Below are 23,411 nucleotides of genomic sequence, written 5' to 3'. Positions count from 1 at the left end.
CACTTCTCTGTCCCTGCTTGCTTGCTGTCCCCCTCTCTTTTTTAATTTAGCCTCAAACTGGTTGTATTTATAATCTCCATTTATTGGCAGCTCTTTTTCTTCCCAGCCCTGTGAGAGAGTTGTCGTTTATTTTCCTTCTGCCTCCCTCTCACCCAGTTGAAAAAGTGGCAAAACCAGCTCTGTTTGTCTTGCTCAATCAAGGTTTTTTCCCCCACAAGATTTCACTCACCCTCCCGCCTCCATTTTCTTGTACTCTTCTTTTTTTCTTACTAGTTCCTTCTCCTAAACAAGGTAGGTCTGCCCCTGGGGCACAGCACTTTAATGACTCCAGGTGCAAAGTAGTATTTCCAGTGTTAAAGCGTTAAACTCTCATTAGACTGAACAACATGAGGATAAGAATTTGTGAATCAAACTTTTTTAGCACTTACAGGTCATCTGAGTAAATGTTTCTGCTGTCAGTTTTCTGTCTTTGAAACAACAAAGATAATTATCTAATCTTGCTTAGAAAGTTGGTTAACCTATAGATAGCTACCTGAATGACTCAGACCTTTGAAAGTAACAAGAAAGCATGTTTAGCATGTAAAGTGGGACCATGCAATTGTGTAAACTCTGTCAAATATATTTTTATTCTATTCTATTCTAAAAATGAGGCAAATTTTCACAAATTAGTTATTTTCATATTCTCTATTAAAAACCTTCAAAATTATATATTCTCATTCATTCATGTTCCTTTCAAACCAGAAACCAAAATGCAAGAAGAATGCTTTGCCTCTGGTGAACAAACACAACTTTTTAAAACAAAGAAGATAGACCTCTCAGAAAATGTACAAATAAAGATAATATAACATGTTTAATTACTATGTGGAGCATTGGGATCTCTAGATCAAGGGCTTAATTAACTTATTTTTTGAAAATCTCAAATTCAACCAAAATATTCTTTTTTTTTTTCGCTTGTTTTGCCTGAAGCTCATAATTAGCCCTGTGCACATTCTGACTAATTTTGCCAGTATGGGTCACATTTGTTGATTTACAGACTATAAAAAAGGTGTGTCAGAAAGTTAGCAAGACACAACCAGCGAATCTATTGCAAAAATTGGAAAAATAAGCAAATACGGATTAACTCTTGCCTTGTGCGATATGTTTCTCTTTCATTTGTGTATTCATAATTTGCAGATGTATGCTCCAGTTTGGCTGGATTGGGAGGGTCCAGGTGTTTGGCGTTGGTCCCCTCCTCTTCGAACTGTCTACTCGCCTTCCTTCTCCTCAGCGAAACAGACAAGACAAAACCCAAGTGCTGGTTTGAATTAGCCAGCCAACCCTAGAGATACAAACCAGACTGGAAGAAAGCAAGGCAAACTGACAGAAAGTGTCTTGAACACAGCCCAGTGCTGGTGAAGAAGAAAAGTTGAGGTTCTTTTAGGGTTGCAGTTGTATTTTCCTTGAAGAACACAATGTTAAACGCAACTGCTGTGTTCGTATGCTTTCTTCGTTCTTGTGCATGGCTCTTTCAAAAAATGTATTTTATTTCAACACGTTTAATTTAGGCTAGACTAATTTCAAAGACATATACTCCGTACATTCCTTACTTTAATACAGGCTACTCAGGGAATTCATTTGCAGAAACCAATCTTAAAATACTGATTTAAGTGCTGTTTGCACCTGCATGAGGTTTGAGTCACTGCTGAGGGACTGATTATCAGTCCCCTGGCTGCTGCTTCATAGTGAGCTTCCTACCTAGGCATAATCTGTAGGTGTCATAGGCAGCTCCCAGTGCAAAAGTATCTAGCAGTAGCTAACAAAAGAATGCAACTATGTAACATACATTAGCCATGTTTACATCCAGTTTTGTTATTGACAGAGAATATGCATAAAAAAACATTGCGAAAATTGCTTAAGTTTTGGTGTATCGCAAAAAAAAAAAATTCCCTTGAGCTGTTTCCATACAATATTTAACCTACTGCGTAAATTATATAGGGCAGTAGCCTGTTCTTCATCCATTTTAAACAAAACTTTAGTATATAGCCTGTTATAAAATTGTATAGGCCTGCATAATATTGTTTTTAACAAGTGTCATGAGTTATTTTTTTGTACTTTGTTATAGACTATTTGGATACTTGATCAAGCGTTATTCATAAATAGCTGCAGTTGTATTAGCCTATCATTATATTTCTGATTAACTTTTAAAGGAAATGTTAATTTAAGTTATTTTATTTCCCCTAACCAATAACTGATGGTCATTAAGCCAGTATTAACTGACATGATTATGTTTAATTACAATTAAATGAAATTTTAATTGACACTGGCTGTGACCCAATAAAAATACCTAAATTAGGTTTCCTGGGATTAATTTTATGGAAACAAAAAGCAGCATAAACAACAGAACATGAGGATTCACATGGTCCTGTCACGCACCTGAAGTGCTTTTGCGAATGGAGAAAAACATAATAAAGCTATAAATAAAGAAATAAATAGGCCTATATGGGAAATATATTTTTCTAAATAATAAATGAACAAAACTGTGCAACAATTAGCAGCCTAAATTAATTTCGGCTCATTTTTGTGATGTGCCGACCTATTGCGGCATCCTGTTTGTTTCCTTTATTTTACAAAAGCACAATCTTTTTTTTTATTGTGAATGTACATAAATAAAGGAATATTTAGAATAGTTTTGAATGATGTCTTACTCTCATATGACCACAAATAAAGAAATAAAGTAACACTGTGTCTACACCGGATGTGACAGAAACCGTGTAAGTTGTTTCCACTTTTATAAGAAAAAGAATCATGAATCTCGAAAGTGAAACTAAAAGGTGTTTGTGCATTCACAAGCAGTTTCAATGCCAGGCATAATAGCGGCTCCATGAAGCCTTCCGTTTATATAACTTATAATTAACCATTGACATAACTGCGAGAGAAATTAGTAAAATATGTATTTTCCTCCCATCTCATATTTAATCCCTTATATGCAGAAAACGGTATTGGGATGAGGCAGATTGTGGGGGTTATGGGGGATCACGATGACAGCTCAACATCGCGATGTCTATCAGCCATCAACGATTGACGATGGCATCATCTATGGGCCCAACCCTAGTTCTGCAATGCCTGAGCCAAAGTTTGTCGTCAAATTATTTCTGTATAATTGCCTCCAAGAACTGTCTTACATGACTGCGTTCCCAAACAACAGGTATCAACCTCTGAAAGCAATGACCGTATTTATTTTGTCTGCTTGCTCTGATGTGCAAGTAATTTATTGAATATGAAAATTATTTTATTCAGTGGCTTCTCCTACTTTTCTTAGTGATATTTAGTGCTAGATTATCAGAAAGTGACGATTTTGTTCTCATTAACTTGTTGGATGGAAATTGTGCTTTATTCACATGTTTTATGTGATATTCCAAGTTAAATTTGCAACTTTGGATGGAAACATAACTATAGACTTGTCCAATTCAGAAGGGCAGAGGTGCCATTTCTGCTTCTGGAGGGCCACTATCCTACAGACTTTAGCTCCAGTTCTAATTAAACACACCTGAACCAACTAATTACTAGTCTTAAAGAATACTGTAAACTTCTTGGCTAGTCTGTTGGTAAGTGTTAAAGCTCTGAAAGATATTGGCTTGAAAGGACCAGGATTGGACACCATCGCTTTCGGGTCTCCCATTTGTAATCTTAATATACTTAAGGGTTTTGTCTTTGGCTAAGGGTGTATCTTTGCTAAGTCAGTTCCAGTGTGGATCGGTAATATTGAGCATGGCATTTGGGACAGGGTCTGGGTTGAATGAAATGTCAAGTTTAAGTATAGCTATGTTTTATTCACCATAGAAGTATAGATAGGAAAACGACTCTATCTAATTTGAAATGGCTGATTGCATTCAATATTTGTGTGAACTACATATTTTTTTGCACTTTAATAAAGGTTTTCTTTAGTTTATCAACATGCAAAAGTCATTGTATCAGAATTGAGTGTTTGTTGCATCTCTTGTAGACTTTATGCAAGTGCTTTCTTTTATGTAGCATGCGTCAACAAAGCAGCTGGCATTTATAAAGCAATTCAATCTGTTTCATCCTGCTTTAGAAGGTGTGGAGCTCCCCGTGTTGGCTGTAGACGACAAGGCAGCACACTAGATCATGCAAGCAAGCCTCCAGAGTCTCTTCTGTAGTCTGGGATTACATCATCCAGGCTTTATTCTTCTCTTGCCATAAATCCAAACCTATTTACTGACTCACTATGAAGTCAGAAGGACGCTTCAAATGTGCTATGTGGTGTTTCAGATGCAGCGACTGGCTGATAATAATGACATTGTTGATAGAACATTTTTGTCATTTTCTGAAATCTTATGCCTGATATCTGTTGTATATCTTTGTTGAGGGATTCCCTTGAAAACATGCGGCCTTATGGAGGTATCCTTGGTTCTGTTGTCGTTCATGGTATGTTTGACTCATATGCCACCGGTTTAGTGGTTTATTTCAAGTGAAAGCGGGTTGGTGAGTTGATTTGACATGTCAAGTAATTAACCGCACCTAGCCGCAGTTACTGTGCCAATAAAGTGAAATCCCACAAATTTGATTTATTAATAATTGAAGTTGTAAACAAATCCCAGCATGTTGTTGACACTCATTGCTCTCGCCATCTCCAGGAAAGCAAATGCCGACCTCATGGAGAGCCTGATCTCTCCTGTGACTATAAACACCTTATCCATTTACATGTGGTCATCTGCTACTGAAGAAGCCCACTCACGAGGAGAATGACGACATCGCTCATAATACCGTCACTGATGTAAGGACACGGGAACGCCGTCTGCTCTGGCCCTGTTAACACCACCTGGATTGGGCCTAAAAACACAGCAGTTTAATGTGAAGTGCAGAGCCGCCTCTTTTTACTACACCAACATTGATGACTGGAAATAAGTGTGTTGCATTGAGACAACTTGTTTTAGTTGTTATGCTTTGAATTAAGTTTCATTTTATTTTTTCATGCTTTCTGCATGAAATGCTTCCAAGAGCATTAACTTTAGTTTTGCAGTTGCATTTGAGACATTACATCTTCTAATAGCAACTTATATTGCAGAATTGTATTTTTGGATCTCACAATGTGACCTATTAGGAAAGCCTGTTTATGTCCTAAGAAATAAATGATGTAAGGTCACAATTGTGAGAGTTGCATTTAGGAGAAATAAAGCTGATAAGTAAACATTAGCCATTGTAGAACATGGACATCTTGTGCACCAAATTGTCATGCCTAAACTGAAATTTACACAATTTTAGTACAAGTTCTGATGCTACCAGTGCCTTCCCTAATCTCCACTTCTCAGCATCTTAGCTTTGCCAAGTTGATTTCCAGCCCAGTTGAATGGCAGAAATGCCGTCTGTCTGGTTTCATAGTTGTTACAGCTTCAAGATATTTTCCACCTGTAAGATATTTTTCCACCAAGTACTGTGGACCAAGTACCATCCACCCTTCTGACCCACCTTGAGTTTCATTTCTGCTCAACAGCACGTTCTGGTAAACTGTCTCAGCAGAGCATGAAAGGCATTTGAAGGATGAGATAAGCAGGGATTTTATCCAGCAACCTTCCAGTGACTGGCTAGGAGGTTTAACCATGCCAAAAAGTTTTCAGGTGTTATTCCTGAACCAAAACACTCCTGGTTGAGTTTCCTTTCCAGACGTGCTCTAAGGTTGAGAAGAAACCTGATGAGGGAATCAGAGCTGGGAGGTGGGAATATGGGACACCTCCTGCTGAGATGGTTCGTGGCAGGTGTGGGTGTCCGTTTGGTAGGATGAGATGATCTTCAGCTGCCAGTTGCTGGCAGAAACAGCAAAGCACTTTGTTTCTCTCTTTCGCTCCCTCGCTCTTTTCGGGCCGTTCTCTCGCTCTCTGAATGCGTGCTCCAGGCTGTTGCCCTCATCAAATCAAGTTGTGTGGGGCAGATGTCACAGGCGCAGTGGAATGCGAGGAATGCGGAGGCTTGGAGAGCGAGTGCGAGAGAGGGAGGGTGTGTCTGGGGAAGGGTGTGCAGAAACTCAAATCAGTGCAGTGGTCTCTCTTCTGTGGAAAACCATTTCCGCCTCGAGTAAAAAAAAAAATGTAATTGCAACTTTTAGATAGACTTAAAAAAACTTATATTTTCGATATAAATTTGCAACTTTATTTTTCATAATGTGCTCTTATATCTTGCTAATTATATTTTTAACTTTATTTCACTTTTTTTTTCACTCCAAGGCAGAAATGGGAAAACACTTTAATGGCTGCTAATCAATGGGCAGCGAATGTTGCTAGCAAAAAATTGTTGATATAAAAAGCAAAGTTGTCTTCCTCAAGGGGGTGCTGAATGCCCCATGAGTTTTAGTAGTTAAGCTGCTGGGCATTCTCACACTGACAGTGAATCAGTTTTCTTCCCGCTAAATACAAACATTTTGTGCATAAATGCATAAATTGAATCCATACATAAACACAAAAATGAATGATGACGGCAAGTATCAGCCTCATTTCCTTCACACTGCTGAGCTGAGAGGATAATGGTCACATGATCTTCTTTCCTATTGGCGTTCGCTCCCGAAAGTCGCTCTTCATTTGCATAAAGTTGAAGGATTCTGAACTTTGTTGCGTCGCTGGACGTGCCCCATCCATCGCCAACAGCCACCGTCACTCGTGTCACCGGAAATCGCCAGCTTTCCATTGAAATGAATGGGATCTTGTCACTTTGTCGTTGCGTGTCCCTGGTAGTGTGAGTGTGGTTTGATTGTAAGAATATTTGATTAGTATAAAGTAAAGTACTAGTATCCGATTCCGATACTAGTATCGGAAATATCACCGATACTAGTATTGGAAATATCACCGATACCATAACAAATTCTGGCATCGGCGAGTACATGAACCCATATACCGATCTGATACCATTTTCTTAAACAAGACCTAGTTATGACTGCTAGCTTTGCCTAACTGCTGCACAGTGGTTCTTCACTGCTCAGAATGCATTGCAAACACAGGAAGTTGTGCTGTGTTGCCACAAGCAACCCCTGTTTAGAGCAGCGAAGAAGAAATTAAAAAGCATTAGCAGTATGTCCGCTGTTTAGCAGTACTTCAGACTGGACCAACCAGACAGTAAAACGGCGACTAGGGATGCCACAAGTACTAGCCCTTCACTACCAAGTCGGTGCTAAAAATAAAACAAATGTGATGATACCAGCGTCTCTGTTGTACCTGTAACGTTAGTAAGTTACAGACTCCCGAGTATATTCTGTACCTGCAGCTGTGTTCAGTCACTTCAGTGTTAGTCTAAGCGCAGGGCTCCAGACTGTAGCCGAATATATACTATTGTTGTCTATGAATATTAAACTGCAAAATACTATTTAAATATTAGTCCTGCAAATTCTACATCTCTGTGGGTGACGGGCACAGATGAGCGGGAGCTCGCTGTTTTGTAGTCTCATGCCGTGTGTCACTATATGAGGACACGAACGCATAAACCGTCACTTCATGAGAATTTACCGTTTCATTTGAGAAAACTGTCATATCATAAACACAGACACTCAAAGATCTTCATGGCAACCCATCAAAATAAATGTTTGGTTTAACGTGAGTAAATTGACAATATATTAAGCTACTGTTATATATGTCTCTATGTAGTAATAATAATACGTCTCTATTAATAATAATAACTATGCCCAGACGGTTGCTTGTTTTTTACTTGCTTTGTTGTAAAGAGATTATCTGATTAATATATAATTTTTTTATATTCCTAGACTTATTTGTTGCAGTTTTTTAAACAGTTATATTGTAAAACTAAAATACCTTTTTTAGTTTGCGGTGTTCGATTTTTGGCTGCATTTGAAGTTCTTTTTCGCTTAAGAAAATAAATAATATTACTGTCAAATTCATGTCAGATAATAAAAAATAGTGTAATAAATACAGTAGTTCACCATGTATTTGTTCATGTTTTATTAAGGGATAAGTCTGAAGTACACCATAAATAATTCTAGCAATTTACACAGGGCTAGTAGTATATATAACTGTATATTGGCTGCAAGTGTGTTTAGGGACATGGTCCGACACTGCGGTCAAAAGCGTTTTTATCAAAATTGCTTAGTGCACCTTTAAATTAATCTATTACGTTACAAAAATGGCACATATAAAGCGTGGAACATTTACAAAAAAAAATTCTTAATTATGTTTTTCCAGGAAACTAAATCTAAACATCCTTAAAACACTTACTTTAGTATAAATTAAATCAATTTAGAATAAATTAGAAATCTTAACAATTTTGTCAAGTTTATTTTATATTTCAACACCCGTGACATTAATAGGCATTGGACTGAAAATATGATGTATATCATGTTCACTTAATATGTATTTGGTGATGCATATTACAAACTGCATTGAATAAGTGCCATTATTTATCTTTATTAGATGATTTTATGGATACTGCTTTTATTACAAAATGACTGATTGCAGCAGTTTTTAAAATGGTCATATGTGAAGCATGTTCCCCCTCCCGTCATTTAAAGCAAGCAAATATTCTATATAAAGCCAAAAGCTTTACTTCAGTAGTTTTCTATTTGGGGTTTCAGTCTCATGAAGTCTGGTAGTGTTGTTGAGAGATGTTTTCTCTTTCATTGCTTTTGTCGCCACCTTTTGGTCACTATGAAACTTACAGAAAATTTTATTTCCTCTCAGGCCGCAATGAACTTATTGCGAGATACATCAAGCTGAGAACAGGCAAAACCCGTACAAGAAAACAGGTATGTTCTTTATATGTACCATCGATTGCACAAAATATTTGTTTACATAACAACAAATAAGATTTAATGACAGTTTTATGTTCAGTAGTTGAATATTCCTCAAAGCAAATAGTGTGTTGTGACTGTTCTCATGTATGTTTTTGTTAAACCATCTCGAATATCTTCAGGTATCTAGTCACATACAGGTGTTAGCACGGAAGAAAGTTCGAGAGTATCAAGCAGGTATAAAGGTAGGTTAGAAATGCACATCTTTTCCCTCTTTGGTTACGGCTTCTCTCTCTTTTTCCTCCTCTTCCTCCTCTTTTTCTTTTCCTCCTCTTTGGCTTTTCTGTTCTGCAGGTTTCTAGCCATTTGCAGGTTCTTGCCCGGAGAAAATCTCGCGAGATACAGTCAAAGCTGAAGGTATGCGCTTTCCTGCGGGTGGGGCGGGGCTTAACAGCAGTTGCCTTTGCAAAAACCAATAAAAGATTGCTATAAGTTCCAGTTATCTATTGGCTGAATAAAATCTTTAACAATGAGTGGTTGCGTCAATATTTGCTGCAGAAAGTTGAAAGTGCTATGGAAAGCTGTGTCATGTAGTGTTGTGCTTTGTGTTTGGCGCTGCTGGTGGTCGTAGAGGCTAAAGGTGCATGAATGGCTGAGATCTTTGCCCTTTGGCTTTCAACCTTTCTTCAACCTTCCTTTTCCTTGCATCCAGACTCTATGTATCTGTCACCAATACTTAGTTTTCACTTGTAAAAATCTGTCTGAAAAAGTTCTGGATAACACAATATAGTAATGCAGTCGACCGATACGGGTTTTTTAGATGATGATTGTTATGAGTCTGGCTGTGATGTAAACAATTTTGTTGAAATTAAATTCAATATTACTATCTGTGTGTGTGTACAGCGAGACAGAGAGGGAGAGAATTTGTAATATAGTTGGTTTATGGTAAAAAGGCTTTGTTTAAAGAACTTTACATTTTATAAATGTGTAAATTGTGTATTAAGTGATTTTAATCAGGATTGCACAAAGTTAGAATAAAATATTGGACTTATTTATGTTTTGCCTTACATTGAGGATAAGTGGGTGAGATTGCAAAATAGCATAAATATAATTTACATAAGCAGTGAATTCTAAACAATAATATATAGTATTTGCATTGTATTTTTAGTGATTTTAGATTGTAGTGTTTGGCGCCCTCTGCCAGTATATTCATGAACTACAACATAAGTAAATTATTTGCAGAAAAGCATTTTTTTTTTATTAGAGCTTATTAGATTATTATTTTTTTCAGTCAGATTATAAAAAATAAAACAAATGGATGTGCCATTTTTCTTTTAACAAAGTATGACCATTTTTGCCTGAAACTTTTTCACATTATATCTAAGCCATTTTAAGTAGGGGTGTAAATCGGATGGTTCATCACAATGCTATACGATATGATATCAATTCTTATATCCAGCGTTACGATATTTGCCGATACTTCAAAAAGTGATATGATACGATTTGATTCAGGTGATATATCAATCAATATATTGATATTATTATATTATATTCTGATTTTAAACAACCATCCACAGGGGCTCAGTGCTAAAATATTTTCTATAGATAACCAAGTTAAGCAATAGCCGAAAATAAATAGAATATAACAGACACAAATTAAATAAACAGTGCTTTTCAGGTAGATCTACAATACATTTTCAGGTACAGAAATGTAATAATCAAATGTTAAATAACACTGAATAGTATTCAGTGTATAAATTAAATATAGATTAATCCTTAAAAGTTGTTCAGTCAAAATCAGTGAGATTTTTTTTCCTTTGATAGTTTAGTCTGCTTTCACTTTAAGAAAAGCACAGATCCTATATACTTATGCAGGTGCATCTAAAAAAATTAAAATATCTTTGAAAAGGTCTTTTATTTTTTGTAAATGAATTGAAAAAAGCAAACTTTCTTATATTCTGGATTCATTGTTCAAAAACATAATATTGACCTATTTCAAGAGTTTTTTGTTTTAATTCTGATGGTTTGGACTTACAGCTTAGGAAAATTAAAAATTCAGTATCTCAAAAAATTAGAATATTCCTTTTTGTGCTTAATTAGTTGTATTAATTTTGAGAATAAATATGGGGTACCTTTTGGGCCAGTTTAGAACATGCAACCACAATTATGGGAAAGACTACTGACTTGACATGACAGACAGACTGACTGACAGACAATGTCAGAAGCATTTCACCTGGGGTAAAGAGAAAAAGAGCTGGACTGTTCCTCGGTGGTCCAGGGTCCTCTTTTCAGATGAAAATAAATGTAGCATTTCATTTGGAAATCAAGGTCTGGAGTCTGGAAGAAGACTTGAAGAAGCACAGAATCTAAAGTCCAATGTGAAGTCAGTAATGATTTGGGTGCCATCTACTGGTGTTGGTCCATTGTGTTTTATCAAGTCCAAAATCAGTGCAGCCATCTACCAGGAGATCTGCCATCTACCTTTATGCTTCCATCTGCTGACAAGCTTTATGGAGATGCTGATTGCATTTTACAGCAGGACTTTAGCACCTGCCCAGAGTGCCAAAAACCACATCCAAGTGGTTTGCTGACCATAATATTACTGTGCTTGATTGGCCAGCCAACTCACCTGACCTGAACCTCACAGAGGATCTATGGGGTATTGTGAAGAGGAAGATGAGTAACATCTGACAAACAATACAGAGGAGCTGAAGACCTCTATCAAGGCTTCAATAATGCCTCAGCAGTGAATAATTAAACCTGCTATGGAGATCTTGAACATTTCTGTTTTGTTAATATCTTTTTAGTGATCTTTGAGATCATATTCAAATTTTTTTGAGATACTGAATTTTTTATTTATTTTTTTATTACAAAAACATAAAGAGCTTTTCCATGATATTCAAATTTTTTGAGATGCACATGTACACATGCATTTTTTTTTCTCAACTGTTTACGTTAAGACATACACCTAACCGTTTACTAGTATATTTGCCAAGGCGCACATGTTAATGTAATTTTGTCTGTATTTGTTCATTCATGCACAAAAAAAGCATCTTTTATGCCCCAACATGTGAGTTTGAACGAGAATGCACGCGTTGGCGGTAATGCATACACGGACATTGGTGAAAATGTGGACAGTGTCAAAATAAGGCATATTTATACTACAGATATTGATATTTTATGTGTGGCATCTATAAATCACATCGTTAGACATTTAATGTATCATTCCATATCGATGGATCATTTCACCCCTAATTTTAACATCAAGAAAATTAGTTCTAGAAGAGATCTAGAATAGAACAGAATTGATAAAGGTTTAGAATAGAATGACTTTCATGTAGTTAGCATGCATCTCAAACTTTGTTGTCAGAGACAATAGGTTTAGAAAAATTGCTTTCAAAATATTGTACTAATGGTCTTTCTTTCTTTTGATTTAGGCCATGAACTTGGTAAGTGTGGATTTGAATTGTGCAAATTATTGTTGATTTTTTTTTATTTATTTTTGCTTTGCTTTGCTTGGCTGTCCTGCACAGGTTCAGCTTACATCCAACACTGCCATAATAAAGTCCAATTCTCTGGCCTTGCGGTGTGCATAGATTTCTCATGAATCTTGTGTCAATAATATGAATGGCCGTTTTGCTCTCTGAAGTTTCCATGTCGTCCCTCTGTTTTTACGATGTACTGCAGATAATACAGGCTTTATAAATTCAAGAAACGTAATTGTGAAGCAACACCACTTATTGTGGTTGTGCTTCCAAGTCTTTTTATTATCTGCGTTCATTTATTGTGATGCAAAGTGACATGCTACACGCTCAGCCTCTGGAAAACTGGAATGTCATGCCAAACGTATAGTTATGTTGCTTTCATTTGCGGGGCGGGTTTTTCATGGGGTATAATTTAATATCCATGAAAAAAGAGCCTGACCAGATTCAGTGCTTGACTGGTGAGACAAAACTGTAAAGTGGTCCAAAAATGTGTGTTTGTTTGACATCCCGGGCCAGTATATGTTGCTTTTGCTTTGCTGGCTGCACAGTAATTGTTATCTGTCAGATACATGTATTGCTTTTGCCTTTATCCTCTTCTTATCGGAACTGAAATCCAAAGACTCTTATTACTAAACATGATTTTAATAGGGTTAAAGGCAGTCTTCAGGTTTAGTACCTAATATTGAAGGAACTACATAATTATATTTTTCACAAGGCAATGGAATAGTTCACCTAAAAATTTCAATTTGTTGAAAATGTCCTCAACATCAGGATAGTTTGTTTATTCATTAGAACATATTTTGCATTTCATCACTTGCTCACCAATGGATCCTCTGCATTGAATGGGTGCCGTCAGAATGAGTCTAAACAGCTGATAAAAACATCACAGTAATCCACACAACTCCAGTCCATCAGTTTATGTCTTGTGAAGTGAAAAGCTGCATTCTTGTAAGAAGCAAATCCACCATTAAAGTATTTTAACTTTCTGGCCAAAAGTCAATAATAACGCTTCCTCCATTGAAAAAGTCCTTATCCTGTTGTCTTCACATCAGAATAAACTATTTCAACATGTGTTTAGAGCTGTTTTAGACCTTTTTTTGTTGTTGTAAATGGTCCTTGGTCTGTGCATACTTTTGACCTTTTGACTGGAGAAAGAAATATTATGAATAGAGAACACATATTTCAACAAAGGTTTTAAGTTAAAACATCTTAATGACAAATTTGTTTCTCACAAACTCAACTTTTTGGCTTTTTAATTGATGGACTGGAATGTTGTGGATTACTTGTGGATTATTGTGATGTTTTAATCAGCTGTTTGGACTCTCATTCTGACGGCACCCATTCACTGCAGAGGATCCATTGGTGAGCAAGTGATGTAATGCTTTATTTCTCCAAATATTAATTTCTTTATTTTTGGATGAACAACCTTTAACAGTAGTTTTGCCCATGGGTTTGCTATATGATTTACATTTTTATAGACTACATATTATAGGTCCTATTTTGTAATGAATTCAAAGAATGTGAAAATATCTAATTGACTTGCTCTTTTTTTTTCTTCTTTTTTTTTATTCAGCATTCTAAAATCTAATAGCAATGACATCATCACATTTGCATACTGATTTGCCATTGGACTACAGTCGTGGCAAAAAGTTTTGAGAATTACCGTACATAAATATTAGTTTTCAAAAAGTTTGCTGCTAAACTGCTTTTAGATCTTTGTTTCAGTTGTTTCTGTGATGTACTGAAATATAATTACAAGCACTTCATACGTTTCAAAGGCTTTTATCGACAATTACATGACATTTATACAAAGAGTCAGTATTTGCAGTGTTGGCCCTTCTTTTTCAGGACCTCTGCAATTCGACTGGGCATGTTCTCAATCAACTTCTGGGCCAAATCCTGACTGATAGCAACCCATTCTTTCATAATCACTTCTTGGAGTTTGTCAGAATTAGTGGGTTTTTGTTTGTCCACCCGCCTCTCAAGGATTGACCACAAGTTCTCAATGGGATTAAGATCTGGGGAGTTTCCAGGCCATGGACCCAAAATTTCAACATTCTGGTCCCCGAGCCACTTAGTTATCACTTTTGCCTTATGGCACGGTGCTCCATCGTGCTGGAAAATGCATTGTTCTTCACCAAACTGTTGTTGGATTGTTGGAAGAAGTTGCTGTTGGAGGGTGTTTTGGTACCATTCTTTATTCATGGCTGTGTTTTTGGGCAGAATTGTGAGTGAGCCCACTCCCTTGGATGAGAAGCAACCCCACACATGAATGGTGTCCGGATGCTTTACTGTTGGCATGACACAGGACTGATGGTAGCGCTCACCTTTTCTTCTCCGGACAAGACTTTTTCCAGATGCCCCAAACAATCGGAAAGGGGCTTCATCGGAGAATATGACTTTGCCCCAGTCCTCAGCAGTCCATTCACTATACTTTCTGCAGAAGATCAATCTGTCCCTGATGTTTTTTTTGGAGAGAAGTGGCTTCTTTGCTGCCCTTCTTGACACCAGTCCATCTTCCAAAAGTCTTGGCCTCACTGTGCGTGCAGATGCGCTCACACCTGCCTGCTGCCATTCCTGAGCAAGCTCTGCACTGGTGGCACTCCGATCCCGCAGCTGAATCCTCTTTAGGAGACGATCCTGGCGCTTGCTGGACTTTCTTGGACGCCCTGAAGCCTTCTTTACAAGAATTGAACCTCTTTCCTTGAAGTTCTTGATGATCCTATAAATTGGTGATTTTTGGAGCAATCTTAGTAGCCACAATATCCTTGCCTGTGAAGCCATTTTTATGCAACGCAATGATGGCTGCACACGTTTCTTTGCCGGTCACCATGGTTAACAATGGAAGAACAATGATTTCAAGCATCACCCTCCTTTTAACATGTCAAGTCTGCCATTCTAACCCAATCAGCCTGACATAATGATCTCCAGCCTTGTGCTCGTCAACATTCTCACCTGAGTTAACAAGACGATTACTGAAATGATCTCAGCAGGTCCTTTAATGACAGCAATGAAATGCAGTGGAAAGGTTTTTTTGGGATTAAGTTAATTTTCATGGCAAAGAAGGACTATGCAATTCATCTGATCACTCTTCATAACATTCTGGAGTATATGCAAATTGCTATTATAAAAACTTAAGCAGCAACTTTTCCAATTTCCAATATTTATGTAATTCTCAAAACTTTTGGCCACGACTGTATGTATTGTGGTTATTTTTTTAATGTGGTAGAGATGGTTTTGCAGCTCTATGTGCTGATTTTCATGCACATCTGAAAGAAAACAAGACATTTGAAGCCTAAAACATCAACTTACCTGAAACTTTAACACTTTTTAATCGCTGTCTTGCAAACACTGTAAATGTTAATCTAATTCTCTTTGTGATTCATTTGGTGCTCTCTGATCTCCTATTATTTCCCCTTCTTCCGATGCTTTTTATCTAACTTAATCATAAATCAGCAGGCTGCTTTGCATTAATTAAAATTAAAATCAAAAATAGATTTTTTCTGTATTTTCTTCTGGATTATTCTGCTGACCTGTGTCTCCGTCTCCTCAGGATCAAGCGTCCAAAGACAAAGCTCTCCAGAACATGGCGGCACTTTCCTCCGCTCAGATCGTGTCTCCGAGTCTAATCAGAAAACCTCTTCCGCCTCTTCCACAGTCCCCTTACCCTCCAACTGCAAGGGTACGATTTAGATTGTACTTAACCTGGAAGTTACCTGGAAGGTACACAAATTATGGAGCAATTTAATTTATTTTCATTGCTGCTTTTCCAGTTCTGGCCGACCCCTATCCCAGGTCAACCCGGACCCTCTGAGGAGTGAGTAACTCATGAGTTCATACGTGTTTGTCTGTGTTTGTGCATTTGGCACGTTTAATGGATTACGTTCTTATGTATCAGGCTGGTTCTTAAGCACAATCCAGGAAGAAGTCCTGGGCTTGGCCGCACCAGCTACGCGTAAGTTCCCTCCACAGAGCTTGAACTGATCTTTCGCTAGCTTGATCCACTGCTAGCGATGGAAATCTGGTTCAGATTCCATTGACAGCTGTATAATAGATCTAACTGTTTATTATTTGACAGATTCAAACTTGTATCTCTTGAGTTTAAGAGAGTGTTAGTTTAATATTATTTATATACTATTATAGATTTCATTGATATTTTGAATGAACATAAAATAAAATGAGTTTAGTTTTTTTTTTTATAGATATATTTATTTTTAGCTTTTATTGTAATTTCTGTTATTTTGGTACTTCAGTTTAAACTTATTTTATTTAGCTGCAAAAGCAACCTTTCATGTCTTTCGTTAGATTTTTTATTTAGTTTATTTTAGCTTTACTTCAATTAACAAAAAAGTATTTTTAATAGTTTTAGTTAACAATAACCACGCTGGTTTGAATAGGGGGAAAAAATGTCTTCGTCAATTGTTTGTAAATCAGTTTTTTGAGGACCGCTGGTAAAAATGAGCACAATATTACTATGCACATGGAAAATATAGAAAGTATTATTATATAATTATAAAATAATACATGATAATATACTAATAAATAATATTGCAATAATTTCAGGAAACTTCCTGTGCCTAAAAAAGTCATGGAAATTCATCAAGTTATGAAAAAGTAATCCATTTCTATAATATGAACTGTTCTTGATGCTTAGCTCTTAATTATTTTTAATTGGTTAGGAATTTCTCTGTGCAGTGCTTAGTAATAGCAAGCAACTGAAAAAGTCATCGAAATTCATTGATGGTTAAAAGTAGGGAACTCTTATTATTTTGTAGCGGCCATTTTTTTCTATCATATTTGTTTCAGATTTCAAGCTCACAGTTTAAGCTAAAACGTGGTTAGATTTACTGTAGATTCAGTAGGGGTGCAGGAAATGCCATTTGAGACAGATTTTAGTATGCTGCTCTGTCTGGGTTCTGGTTTTTATTCCCAACATCATTCACTGGCAGACTGATTCCTCTCTACATTGTTGGCTCTGTAGTCTCTTTTTTCCCTGAAATCTCTTGAGCATGTGTGTTATCAGACGTGATCTAGCACACATGACTTCTGTCATATTACACTTTCACTCTGAAGTAGGAGAACTTACGCTTAGCTGATACGGCCAAAACAAACAGTTGTGGGATAAGTGAAGTGCCAAGGTGTTGAAGTATCCCACCTTCAAAGGAAAAACAATAACAAAGGGTTCCCAAGGTCATAGACAACTGGAAGATATCAGGAAATTTGTGTTTTGTAGGACTGGAAATTAAAGGAACAGTTCACCCAAAAATGCAAACCTGAATGAGTTCCTTTCTTCTGCAACAAAGAAGTTATTTTGAAGAATCTTGGTAATCAAACAGTTGACGATGTGACGCAAAGTCTTGATCTTGGTCTTGATTTTGGTGATAATGACTGGCTTATTGTCCACTATACTGTATATCTCACAACTATATACCAAATTAATAAATATGTGAACAAGAAATAATGATTTAAAAAAGAAATTTTGTTCCATTTCTAGTTTCAGAGTATATATTTTTGAAAATCTTGTCCATTTCTATAGTGAATATAAATTTTTCTAGTTATCAAATCAATATCTAGTATAATGAAATTAATAATCAGCTGGATATTGCTCTTGTCTAGCATAAGGCTTGTTTACAAGTCAAACTGATGTTTGATTTGTAAGTGAATCATTTTTTGACTCTGTTCTTTCAGTTGAACTGGTTGATCTGTAAATGATTCATTTTCAAATCCGTTTCATCAAAATGATTTTTAACAATCCTTATCCAGTAATTACAAATGTCTGGAAATGGTCAAAAAGTGTGGGTACCCTGATAAGGTGATGTTTAACCCAAGTAAATGATCTTTTCATGTGCACTTTGTAACAAGTACAAGTTTTGCACAAGCAACTTTGATTCTAACAAAACACTTTTTCAGCATCAAGCCATTTGCACCAACTCCTTACTCAAACATACCTGGACCTGTTCAAGCACCCTTAGGTAAGTATACTAGTGCACTAGTAGTTCATTTTGAGCACAGCCCACCCCGCTTCGGTTTCTTCTGTTTATGTGCATGGCTGAGTCTTCACTGGCGCCCCCTTGTGTTTGTGCAGCATATGAGTCTCTGGCCCCTCCTCTGCCACCAGTTGCCACTGCAGTGCCCGTGTGGCAGGATCGCACCATCGCCTCCTCCAAACTGCGTCTTCTGGAGTACTCCGCGTTCATGGAGGTCCCGCAAGACCAGGACTCTGTGAGTAGACAGGAGCACTCCACAAATATGCTGATATCCTGGAGAATTAAAAAAATATATGAATACATGTATTAATAAACGTTTTTTATTAATAATAATTAGTGACTCATTTTAAATGTAAAAAAAATTAAAGATCAAGTGTTTTAATAAGTATATTATTACATCCATTCTCAGACTGTATATAATGTATACATCATTTTTCTAGCCATCCACTGTAACACTATCAATTAAATTAATAAACAATTAGATATGTTGTTGACAAATTTGTTTAAATGATGAATCCTCAAGAATTTCTCAGTATTTGGTTTTTCCCCTTTAGCTGTAATTACATTGTCGCTGACTTTTGGTTTAATTGACTTGTTTTTACATATTTCTTTGTTCAAAACAAGACAGATATAGCATAGACTAGTGGTCCTCTACTCAAGTGCTCATCACATTTTGTATGTCTCCCTTATTTAGAGTAACACACCTGATTCAGATCATCAGCTTGTTAGGAGATATATCCATGAACTGAACTGTGTGTGTCAGATTCAGAAACATAGTAAATATGCAGAGCGGTGGCTCCCGAGGACTGGAGTTGAGAACCACTGGCATAGATCAACTTTATTAGTGAAGCTTAAGTTGCATACAGAAATACAGACGGCTCACGATATATTTGAAATGTCCTTTTACAGTACAGCAAACACCTGTTTGTTCACATTGGCCAGACCAACCCCTCCTACAGCGACCCTCTGCTGGAGGCGGTGGACATCCGACAAATCTACGACAAGTTCCCAGAGAAGACGGGAGGACTCAAGGAGCTGTACGAGAAGGGCCCTCAAAACGCCTTCTTCCTCGTCAAATTTTGGGTGTGTGCATGTCATTTAAGTGATGAAAACCATCACAGAAAAGCACTTTAGTGGTATTTTGATATATACTGTACCTGCCTTGTTATTGCTACAGATATGAATGAGTCCTTAAATCAGGGGTTTTCAAACTTTTTTGACAGCCGAACCCCCTAAAATATTTACTACATAGATTAAGGAATTTCTATTTTGTTTCTTTTTCTTAAGTACCCCCTGAGATTTTAAGTAATTATATCATATATATTATTTAATGGCACATTTTGAATGTTTAACTTTAAAAACTTTTATTTTTTTTTCAGTTTTAAAGTTTCTGTAGTATTTACACAGCTATTGCTATTATTACTGTCAACAAATCCTAAAAATGTATATTACTGTAATTTACAATGAAATAAAAAAGTTTTTTTTTTATACAGGATTTCCCCCAAAATTATTTTTATACATTTAAGATTTTACATTTACATCACATTTGTATTAACCTGTAACATTTCTTTGCAAAAATGTTTGAATTATTATTATGTTTTTATTAATTCGTTAATGGTATTTAATGGTAGGCATACCATGCACACCAACTCACGGACTCCACTTTGGGAAACCCTGCCTTAAATCGTGCAGCTTGAATCTAGTTGCTTGTTGCATCACTTGCACCACAGTACTGAGTTTGGTTTTCTTTCTCAGGCGGATCTGAACAACAGCGGCGTTCAGGATGGACCGGGCTCCTTCTACGGAGTCAGCAGTCAGTACAGCAGCTCAGAGAACATGACCATCACCGTCTCAACCAAAGTCTGCTCTTTCGGGAAGCAAGTGGTGGAAAAAGTGGAGGTCAGTAAGCCTTTAACTGACTGAGAAGTGCTAGTGTTTCTCATATCTGACCGTGCTTTATTGGGTTTACAGACCGAGTATGCTCGTGCCGAGGGAGGGAAGTGTTTATATCGGATCCATCGCTCTCCCATGTGTGAATATATGATCAACTTCATCCACAAGCTCAAGCACCTGCCTGAGAAATACATGATGAACAGCGTATTAGAAAACTTCACCATCTTACAGGTAAAACACCGAGATTTCAAAGTGAAGTGAAGACTTTAACCCCCTGTCATCTTCAGAATTATCTGTATTGTTTTACATGTCCACACGTTGTTGTTTTTTTACCTAAAGAAATGAAAAAATATTTTTTATAACATGTTTAAAAAGAGGCATATCAATGATCTAGATTTAATTTAATTCATTAAATAAGACATTGTTGTAATTAATGGGAGAGACCAAATCAAATATTTTCAATTATGTATGTAATAATGATGTTGATGGTAATGATAATCTTAATAAAAGTAATATATCATTTATGATCAGAAAAACTGCCACCGTTATAACACAGTAGAAATGTTTTCTAAAACATGTTTTTCTAAATCTATAATTATCAGATAACTATGAACATGTTTACTATTTAATGACGATGATATGATAATAAAAATTGTTATATAATATAATAATTTATTGTTATTGTTTATTGCTTGAAAATAATAATCACAATCATGTTGACATTATATTAATATTCATAGTAATATCAAATTTATGATGAGAATAAATGGGGGAAAAAAATTCTGTGATTTATTGGAAATTATAGAAAATATTAAATACTTTATAAAATAAAGTTTACAAAATTAAAAATAATGTTTTACATTATCCTATAATGATATTGTAATAATACCTCATTTTATTTTAATGTTTATTGCTTGGAAATAATAAATGCTCTCTTCAGAGATGTTGAGTTTTTCTTCTCTGTTTGTTCTGCTGCAGGTGGTGACCAACAGGGAAACCCAGGAGACTCTGCTGTGTATAGCGTTTGTATTTGAAGTTTCGACGAGTGAACACGGGGCACAATACCACGTCTATCGGCTCATTAAAGACTAGCGCCGACAACAGACTTCTGTTGCTTTGCACAGTCCCTCCATCACACGTATGGAGGAATATGCCAAATTGTCCAAACATCGGAGGAATACGCCTAAATGTTACAAAAAACCAAATGTTTTGCTTTTGTTCTAAACCTGGTACAGAATTTGAGTCTTTGAGGACATAAAACATATAGTATTACTCTGTAAAAAAAAAACAACAACAACAAAAAAAACTAAAAAAAAACTTTTTTGTATTTGTTTTAAAATGCCTTAAATACTTAATGGGTCACGTTGGTTTTGTTGCATATACAGATCATAGATGTCTTTTGAGCTTCGTTGTGTCTCCACGGAGGGAATGTGAATGTGTTTTGATGGGAAAGAATGTGTGCTGTTTGTGAATATTACATGCAGCATTTTACAGTGATATAAGGGTGAATCTCACAAAGAAATGTCTCATTTTACCCTAAAATAAAAAAAAAAAAGACCACTTTTGTATGTTATTTTCAAGAACCACAAAATTTCTCCCGAAATTCTTATCATAGTACAAGAGAAAATGCTAATTTATACATTTTTAAAATTAGAAAAATTAGGATAAAGGCAGTGCTTTTTTTGTATTACAGTAAAAAGTTTTTAGGAAGCAATGTGATTAATGATCTTCAATATATTGTCGTAATGGAAAAAAGAAAAAAAAAGTTTTTTTTAATGCATTTTAATAAAGAAAAAAATAATTGTAACTTTTTTCTTTTGATTTTGGGGTGAAATATGAAATGGACATGTTGTCGCCAGGTTTTGTGAGATTTCCTGATGTGTAATTGAGGACCAGGTCGGCCAGCAGAGGGTTTATGTTCATCTTTATAAAGGACGGACGTACTGCAAACACACTGCAGTTAAAGTTCAGGAAAACAATGCCTGGACTTTATTTAATTGAATAACTGCAGATGTTACTTGTTTCATCGGCTGTCCTTTGAACAAGACAAAAGGCGTCAGAAACCGTTTTGCAGGTACTAAAGGATTTTGAGTAGTTGACCCAAATGTGAGTGAGTGCCTTTCTTCAAACAACACAAATCGATTGATACTCTGAAGTGCCTTTTGACTACCTCTTGACATAAACTAGTAGGAATAGATAAAGCGATCAATTTCTTTTATGCTACAAGGTGACAAAGTATTTAACTCTGCTGTTCATCGAAGCTTTCACGAGATGCATGAACCGAGGAAAAGTCAAGTGTGAATGTCACTCTGGTACAAACAAAGTGCTGCCCGTCGAGATTTTAAACATTTAATCCTGGAACAATACTTTGGAGTTGTTTTGTCTTTTTAAGTCAGAGGATGTTGCATTGCTGTCGTATCTGGTGCTTTTTAAAACCTTGAAGAGAATGTTTGTTTTTCCAAGCTGTTTTTTACTCAAGTCTTTCTTTTTTTTCACCATCACAATGTATCTGCACTGTGTACCTTTTGTTTTTCTTCTTCTCTGAATTACATGTCAGATCCTTTAGTTTTGAGTTCAAGCATCAGTTTTTCTTGTATTGCTGGTGTTAAAGTGTAAAAGGGAAAGTCATTAGTGTCACCCTGTACGTCAGCACTGACGTTCTTATCTCTCTAAATCTCATTTTTAGATGTACATAAACTTTTTTAGAACAAGAATGCACCAGGTGTTTGACATGGAATTATAGAAATATGCCATTTTAATAGTGCTGAACTGAGATCATGTTTTGCTACTACTGAAAATGTAATGTTTGTTTTCCCATTAGAGAACTAAAAACTTGAATTTTCGACCCGATACAATGTTTCAATGTTTTTTTTTTAAAGCCATGTAGCGTTTTTGTTCCACTCGCCCCTAAAATTGAAAGACGGCACCGTTCGTATGGATAATGTTCTTGGGATGGTTGTTAGGCATGAGTTACATTTTTATTGTCTAAGATGCGTTCTGAAGGTACTGCGAATTCTTGGGTACACCTTAAAAAATGGAAATGTAATGTATATTGGTACAGCCTTTACCTACTATTTTGTGTTTGAACTTCAGTGACGACAATTTCCTCAATTGTATTTGTTCTTATAGGCTTTTTTGTTTCCTTTTTATAATTATTGTTGTTATAGTTATTAATTTTATGTTTGCTCTTCGACTTTCGATTGATGTTATATGCATACATTGAAAATGTTGTGTGTTACTGTTATTTTATGCCATAATTAAGTGGTGTTGGCAAAAGCTTTCCCCTTGTTTTTAAGAGTGGCCTTGGTTACCAGTTGTACATTG

The 23,411-nt window shown here is 36.1% G+C and overlaps 1 protein-coding gene across 5 annotated transcripts in view; it reads left to right on the top strand.

Annotated features, from left to right (window-relative positions):
* The window catches only part of LOC132160746 (transcriptional enhancer factor TEF-5-like), a 41,790-nt gene that overhangs the window by 18,270 nt on the left and 109 nt on the right, over positions 1 to 23,411 (top strand). Inside the window, exons 4-14 of one of the 5 annotated variants that reach the window (XM_059570417.1) lie at positions 8,673 to 8,737; positions 9,077 to 9,139; positions 15,761 to 15,889; positions 15,981 to 16,024; positions 16,106 to 16,162; positions 18,118 to 18,179; positions 18,293 to 18,429; positions 19,104 to 19,277; positions 19,950 to 20,093; positions 20,166 to 20,318; positions 21,066 to 23,411. The exon at positions 21,066 to 23,411 is cut by the window's right edge and continues 109 nt beyond it. In XM_059570417.1, the coding sequence (XP_059426400.1) occupies positions 8,673 to 8,737; positions 9,077 to 9,139; positions 15,761 to 15,889; positions 15,981 to 16,024; positions 16,106 to 16,162; positions 18,118 to 18,179; positions 18,293 to 18,429; positions 19,104 to 19,277; positions 19,950 to 20,093; positions 20,166 to 20,318; positions 21,066 to 21,179 (1,142 nt within the window). In that variant the 3' untranslated portion in view covers positions 21,180 to 23,411. Of the gene's footprint in view, positions 1 to 8,672; positions 8,738 to 8,904; positions 8,968 to 9,076; positions 9,140 to 12,075; positions 12,172 to 15,760; positions 15,890 to 15,980; positions 16,025 to 16,105; positions 16,163 to 18,117; positions 18,180 to 18,292; positions 18,430 to 19,103; positions 19,278 to 19,949; positions 20,094 to 20,165; positions 20,319 to 21,065 lie in introns of those variants that run through there. The other 4 variants (XM_059570416.1, XM_059570419.1, XM_059570418.1 and 1 more) reach the window with 4 other exon arrangements.

The sequence above is a fragment of the Carassius carassius genome, chromosome 17, assembly GCF_963082965.1.
Source record: "Carassius carassius chromosome 17, fCarCar2.1, whole genome shotgun sequence".
Taxonomy (NCBI): domain Eukaryota; kingdom Metazoa; phylum Chordata; class Actinopteri; order Cypriniformes; family Cyprinidae; genus Carassius; species Carassius carassius.
The sequence above is the reverse complement of the archived record's forward strand: the minus strand, read 5'-3'. Positions and strand labels throughout refer to the sequence as shown.